The following is a 7527-nucleotide window of genomic DNA, read 5'->3' as shown; positions in this document are numbered from 1 at the left end:
AATATAGTAGTGGCTGTATTTCTAGACTTTAAACGTGCATTCGAAACCATTGATCGAGGTCTCCTTCTCTCGAAGTTACGAAGTATTGGAATTGGAGGAAATGTTTTGCAGTGGTTTTCATCTTACATAACAAAAAGAGGACAAAAAACAAAATATGGTGAGAGAGTATCTGGAAGAAAGGAAACTAAATATGGCGTACCTCAAGGCTCAGTATTGGGTCCTATATTATTTATTATTTTTATCAATGACATTCTCTGTTGTTTAACTGATTGCAAAATACATCTGTTTGCAGATGACACAATGCTTTATATGTTTGGTAAAAATGTTAATGATATTATAAGAAATATTAACGGGGAACTAAATAATTTATATGCATGGCTTTGTGACAATAATTTGAAAGTAAATATTGATAAATGTAAGTGGTTAGTATTAGGCAAAAAACATACATTGAATAAAATTTCGATAGAGGATTATATTAAATTAAATAACGAGAAACTAGAAAGAGTCCATCAGATAAAATATCTGGGTGTGATGTTGGATGAATGTATGTGTTTTAAACAACATACCGCATATATTGTTAAAAAAGTTGCCAAAAAAATTAATTTCTTAAGGCGTATATCTAAGGATTTATCATTTTTTGCCAGACTGACCATTTATAAAACGATAATTGCGCCACATTTTGAATATTGTTCAACAATTTTATTATTTTTAAATAACAATGAGATTCAGACTCTACAGAAAATGCAGAATAAAGCTATGAGGATTATTTTGCAGTGTAGTAGATATACTCCAATACAGGACATGTTAAATGCATTAAATTTTATAAACATAAAACAACGAATTTTGTTAAGAACGTAACAATTTATATATAAAATAAAAAATTTGCTCTTACCTAGTTATTTGCACAGTAGAATAACTTATGTAAGAGATGGACATTTAAATGTAATGAAATTGCCTACAAATTATATTCTAGAAGTTCTACTCGTAGGATCAATGGTTTCGAAGCAATTTCAGTCCAAAGGTCTAAAACTAAAATTTTCAATTTCTGGAAAAACTGGCCTATTTTCAAAGTGCCGTCATTCGGTAACCAATTGACCTACAGAGCTCCGGTTGGGCTTAGTTTGTCACAACTTTGATGCTCTTAAAAAACGTATAGAGTAGCTTTTGACGAAAAATGCATGGATTAGGAGATATAGAGCAGAATCTGAAACAAGTCCAAAAATGTCGAGGTTTTTGGTATGTAAAAATTTTCCCACAACTTTTTTGAGAGTTGCAAACTTATACATAGCCCTAATGGGTCCAAACAACATACTAAAAAATCAGAGATACATCATGTTTTGCGAATTTAGCGATTTTTTGTGTCGATTTTGACTAGCCTAATACACATGGTTTGAAGCTAGTCACTGTTTCTCTCCATTTTTTTGAAAAAAATTAAATATCTCGAAAACGGTTAATTTTAGGAATAGGGAAACTTCATAAAAGTCCACCTAAAATAACACGTAGAATCCAAAATTGGAATAATATATAGGGTTTTTCATTTAAAATAAACAAATTGATGGCGATTTTCGGTATAACCAGAAGTGGTACATGGATGCCATTATTTTAGATGAGAAGGGCATGCCCGAAAACCCGATATCCCAAACGGAAAAAAGTTTTATGCCTGTATAAATTTTTTTTCTTTGAAATATCGAGCTTTTTCCCAAGCGTGTCAGACTGCTTCGGAACAACTACCTGTGGCAAATAAATACCTGTTGGAAGGGTACATCCTGATTATACTTTTGATTTTTAACTTTTCTAATACTATTAACAGATGTCGTTAGAAGCAGTTCAAACCACCTGTAAAAGTAGGTAGGTATTAATAAATAAAATTCACATTTTTAGCAGTAAATAATGTTTTAATATACAGGTCTTAAAACGGAGATTGAGTAACAATAAAAATATACAAATAGTACTATAAAACACAACATGTATAATTCAGAGTCAAAGCAATAAAACTGATGATTTATAAAACACTTGTAAAAAAATATATAGGTAAAACAAAAATTAAAAACAGTTTAGTCTTAAACCGTAACCAAACAAGTTGAGAACAAACCTGCACCTAAATTAAAAAGTCACTTTAGAAAAAAGTAAATAAATACTTTTACATGTCATAAAATTGGATATTGTTAGTATGATTATTACACATAGTAACTAGGAGGCACTGTGAGATCACTTAAGAGTGATAATTCTTCTTCCGTAAATTTTAACTTATGTGTTTCCCAATTATCATGATGTGTCCTTTTAAAATCGCCTAAAGTTTTTCGAATGGTCGCCTGAAAATAAATAAGTAAAAATAAAAATTAAATTATAATTGTAAATACTAATACATTGAATCCAAAATAACAATCTCTATCATTCACAAGTAATTCAAATAAGTTCAAGTAAGTTTCATGTTTGAAGTTTTTTTTCTTTTGTTTAGTTCTTACAATATTTATTGAGCCACGTGTACCTTTAACTGTTTTCAGTATCCCCAAAAAAGATATTGTTATTTTGGTAAATTGTTGGCGAGTAAAATATACTAACTGGAATTGGTTGAGGATCACTTAAATGAGGTCTTAGCTGTTCAAATACGTCTGGCAAAAAATCGGGTACATCGTACGGATGAGAGTTTATAAAAGCACACAGTCCAAGAACACCTGCATGCCTAGTCCTCATATTATTGTTATTGTTTGTAACACCATCCTCTTTGTTTCTAACTTGATTTTTATGTTTTAATTTGGTAAGTGCTTTCTGCTTGAAAAGTTCCTTAAATAAATAAAAATAATAATTTTTATACGCTTGGTATAATAATGTAATTTACCAGTAAGTTAGTAGGTTCTGGAATAAACTGACAGTGAAGTAGACCATTTAATACTTTGGCAGCTCCCATTCTTACTTCAGGTTGAACATCTTCCAACAGTTCCAAGACTATAGCTTGTATCTGAAAAATTTTGCTTACCATTAGAGGAAAAAATACTATTGCTGTTTAAGGTTTTTCTGATTTGGGATTGACGAACAAATATTCATAAAAAAATCAATATAAGCTTATTAATATGAAGAAAATCCTCAAAAAAAAATTGTGACTAGTTTGCATACCTAGAGACGAGATATTAATAAAATAATTTTTCATGATTTAGTACAGTCTTATGAGAATGCAGATTTTTTTGTTCTTTCCACTTAAAATGCGCAACAATTGACGAGCACTTCCCACAGCAACTTGTATAATTAGGAAACTGATATCTAAGGAACCCTATGACAGTTCGTAGAAATCGATTAGGTACTTGTAAGATACATAATTTATAATAATTCTCCTTCCAACTACTTTCATTGACTAACTTGACCTAATAGGGGAGAGGAGCATTAGGCTTTCCAGGGAAGTAAAATATCTAGGAGTGATACTGGATAATAAGCTTACCTGGAATGCGCACTTGGAAAAAGTGGTGAGTAAGGCGAAGCAGACATTGTGTGTATGTCGTCGCTTTATTGGGAGCTCCTGGGGACTGAAACCAAAGATGTCATACTGGTTGTATAAGTCGATAGTAAGACCTAGGATTTTCTACGGCGCTGTGGTATGGTGGAAAAAAATACAACAGACCACAGCGAGGGAAAAACTGAATAGAATTCAGAGATTGGCCTGTTTAGGTATAACGGGGCGATGGCATTGACCCCGACAGCTGCACTAGAAGTCATGCTAAATCTACCACCGCTGCATATAGTGGTGGAAAGAGAAGCGCGGCTAGCAGCATATCGACTCAGGAATAACAANCATGCCGGATCTATTCCCAAATTTTTTTGGATAAGTTGTGAATCACCCTGTATTTCTTGAACAGGTAAAAAAATTAAATATAGGGTGTTACCTTTTTGAGGTCTCCATCCTCTTAGATATCTCTTACACTTTTTTAATTCACAATTATTTTCTATACAAAATGATTGTTTTCTGTTACGAAATTTTATTATCTGCTACAAGAGAATACATCTTCGGTTTTAAATGTAGTGAAATATAGGGCATTTAGGAATTCTGTTTTTTATGTGGAGGGGCAATTATACCTATAAAAACAGAAAAAAGGGTGTTCTTAAAATGTGTAGGTATTAAGATTGTTGGCCATTTCATGGATATAAAAAAAGCTTTATTGGTACCTATACTTACATAGTCATAGAATTCATTGGAAACATTTTAGAAGATAAAAATGGGAACCAAATAAGAGGTCTCAAGCAAGAACAGTATTAGAACTGATGATACTATAATTTTTTCTAAAGACTCTTATTTTGATCACCAGTACTTAGGCCTTTCTAGAATATCCTTTATACTTTTTTTTTTTAGTTTCATGTTCCATAAATAATTATAATTTGTGTTATATTTTAAGACATAAAATAAATGTTTATTTTGTAGCAACAGCATTCTATAGATTACTTCCAGATATTAAAATCATAAAAGAGGTGGAAGGTGAAGCTGCTTATAGACTCCAAAAATGTTTTTCGCCTGGTGTCATAGGGGTGAGACAAGAGAAAAATGGTAAAAAAATTGCAGTTGTCAGTAATTCACGATATGATACAAGTAGTAGGAATGTTTTTCGTTATGATGACCTTAAGGATACTGTTGTCATGTCTAAAATGCAGGACCATTTTATTTGTATGTAAACTTTAATTCTGATTTGTTTAAATTACTAATTTTTATGTTTTTAGTTACAATAGAGTCAGTGGGGGCAATGCAGCCTGAGATTATTTTTAAGGAAGCTATAAAAATTCTTCGAAACAAATGTGTGTCACTGTTGGATGAATTAAAATCTGCTTAACATAATAAGTAGTAATCTCTGTTTGTAACTTGTTCCAATTAAATATTGTTTTTTAACTGAGCATGTTTTTTTTGCCATTACACACTAATCACTACTATTGGTAAGGTTGTAGTCCCGGCAAGTAAGTTATACATTTGTGGCATATATTTACATTTTTATTTATTTATTGAAGTATTTTGCTACCCTTGAAAAAAATTTAAAAATCGTTGAAATAAACGTGTGAGTCGAAAGTGATATCAGTCAGGGCTTTTTTTATTAAATGGTTTTTAAAATAAACGGNGAGCCTAGTATGGTTTACAGATGGCTCCAAAATGACCAGAGGGATGGGTGCAGGAATATATGTACTCAGACCCAGATGGAGTGCAAGCTACAGTCTGGGGGAGTTCCCTACCGTATTCCAAGCAGAAAATGAGAAAGCAGATGAACTTGCTAGGAAGGGATCCGAGACAGAGTTCATTGACCCGGAGCCCTTCTGTGGCACATCTCCCAGTGTGGTCAGGCGGGCTCTGGGCAAATGGACTGAGACAGAACACAGGAAATACTGGACTTCAAGGCCAGGACATAGCCTTTCTAAGGAGCTCATGGAGTATCCTTCGAAGGAAAGAGTGATTGATCTACTGAGCTTGAACAGAATCCGACTCAGGAGAGTGACAGGACTCATAACGGGGCACTGTCACTTTAGGAAACATCTACATAAGCTAAAGCTTGTAGACAGTCCGGTCTGTCGAGGATGTGAATCGGCAGATGAAACTTCTCTGCATATCCTGGGCGAGTGCCCGGAATTTGCACGTAGCAGAATGGCGCTCCTTGGGAGACCCTATTTGGAATGCAAGGAACTGAGAGAAGTGTCAGCAAGGAAGCTTTTGGACTTTATAAAAAGGACAAATCTACTTGCTGAATAGGACTAGTAGTGGGACGCATAATAGGCCTAATTAGGCCGCAGTGCTATGGGACTTATTAGGACCAACCACTAGAAGAAGAAGAAGAAGCACTTGACCTCCATATGCGTGATAGCGGCAAAGCTGCGGTTCTTGAAGTAACGTATTATTTGAAATTCGCAAGTGTGACATATGATGTATATTTCAAGCTCAGGCATCCAAACAAAGCCAGCCTAGTGCAACGCTGCCAAATCTAAAGGCTTATTACTTTAGTCACTGGTAAATCTACAGAAACTCTCGTTAGACTTTAGACGTACCTCTGTACCCGATAAACCTTAATCAAGAACAGACATTGTTGTCGTTCATAAGGTGTTTTTTTTGTGGGTATGGTGGGGCCTCCTTCTATCCAGAAAGGTTGAGAGGTAACCACGGGAAAATCAAAATGTGGAAAAGGAAAAATGTATTGCTTATTTTAATTTTTCATTTTTTGATTTGTTTCTCAGGGCTTGGATTTCTTTATTTTAGCATATGAAATTTTGATTAGAAAATTTGATTTGATTACACGATGAGGTTAGTAATAATATTTTAATATCAGTGGGTAAATAGGAATTGATACAGATAATGAATAATATGAATATAAATAATGATAATAGATTATATATTTACAACAACGCTAAAAATGAACAATTTTCAAAAAAAAATCCGTGTAAAATGTATCGAAGTTTGTTAGAAAGGTTGGTGAAAAAATAAAATAGTGTCGAAAATTTTGAAAATTGATAGTATGATAAACCATATCTACAGCCTGTGAAAAAACTTACTGTGAGTGATTGGGACTCTTCGAAAGACTTGAAATTGAGCACTAAACTCAAAATTAAACTGGATTCAAAAACAACTGAACTGCAACACTGCTAGAGAATATATGGAACTGACTGAATTCAGGAATTGAATTGAACTGGCAAAATCAGAAACTGAATTCCTCAAATTCAGAAACTGAACTGACCAAAATTTCATTTGCTTGTATTTATACTATGTATTTTGTGCCATAAGGGACTATGTAAAAAAAGACTTGTGTCACAAATAAACAATTTTCTAGGGTCAGCGATTGCAACCAATGAGGGTGAACATCGGTCACTGTCCTAGCCAATGAGTTCTCAGAATGTGGTACATATTTTTTGTGATGTTAGATATAATTAAAAATGTGTGGCAACTGCCATTTGGAAAAGAGAGTCTGATCAATTCTTGAAACCCCCGGACCCGACAATATACATAACACGACACTCAAACGACTACCGCACAAGGGCCTCATGGCCCTACTAAACATAACAAACGTGACACTCAGACTAAGACACTTCCCTACCCGCTGGAAAACAGCAAACATAATCCTTATCCCAAAACCCAACAAAGATCACACCATCCCATCCAACTACCGGCCCATTAGCCTGCTCCCGGCTATGAGCAAAGTGGTAGAAAAAATTATCCTAACCCGTCTAAGAACCCACTCCCAAGAACTGCAAGTCATTCCAGACGAGCAGTTCGCCTTCCGACCCAATCACTCCACTGAACTCCAAATCCTTCGCCTTACCGAGCACATCACGGCGGCCTTCAACAGGGGACAGTACACTGGTGCTGTCTTCCTGGACGTCGCAAAGGCCTTCGATACGGTTTGGCATGAAGGCCTACTGATGAAAATGCTCACCAACCAATATCCCATATCCTTTACCAAACTCATAAAATCCTACCTACACCACCGAAAATTCCGCATCCAAATCCAAGATTCCCTTTCCACCACCCGTCCCATGGAGGCCGGTGTCCCCCAGGGCACCGTCCTGTCCCCACAC

The 7527-nt window shown here is 34.7% G+C and overlaps 2 protein-coding genes across 2 annotated transcripts in view; one reads left to right on the top strand and one right to left on the bottom strand.

Annotated features, from left to right (window-relative positions):
- The window catches only part of LOC108914861 (DNA-directed RNA polymerases I and III subunit RPAC1), a 16416-nt gene extending 11544 nt beyond the window's left edge, over positions 1 to 4872 (top strand). The window contains exons 5-6 of the mRNA XM_018720777.2: positions 4409 to 4648; positions 4702 to 4872. Of these exons, the coding sequence (XP_018576293.1) occupies positions 4409 to 4648; positions 4702 to 4811 (350 nt within the window). The 3' untranslated portion in view covers positions 4812 to 4872. The remainder of the gene's footprint in view (positions 1 to 4408; positions 4649 to 4701) is intronic.
- LOC108914859 (proteasome activator complex subunit 4) overlaps positions 1879 to 7527 on the bottom strand; it is a 45201-nt gene continuing 39552 nt past the window's right edge. The window contains exons 17-19 of the mRNA XM_018720774.2: positions 2840 to 2959; positions 2563 to 2784; positions 1879 to 2312 (exon numbers count right to left, since the gene is read on the bottom strand). Of these exons, the coding sequence (XP_018576290.1) occupies positions 2178 to 2312; positions 2563 to 2784; positions 2840 to 2959 (477 nt within the window). The 3' untranslated portion in view covers positions 1879 to 2177. The remainder of the gene's footprint in view (positions 2313 to 2562; positions 2785 to 2839; positions 2960 to 7527) is intronic.

This window comes from Anoplophora glabripennis, unplaced genomic scaffold (genome assembly GCF_000390285.2).
Source record: "Anoplophora glabripennis isolate ALB-LARVAE unplaced genomic scaffold, Agla_2.0 scaffold233, whole genome shotgun sequence".
NCBI classification, from domain to species: domain Eukaryota; kingdom Metazoa; phylum Arthropoda; class Insecta; order Coleoptera; family Cerambycidae; genus Anoplophora; species Anoplophora glabripennis.
This window is presented reverse-complemented; position numbering and strand designations above follow the sequence as displayed.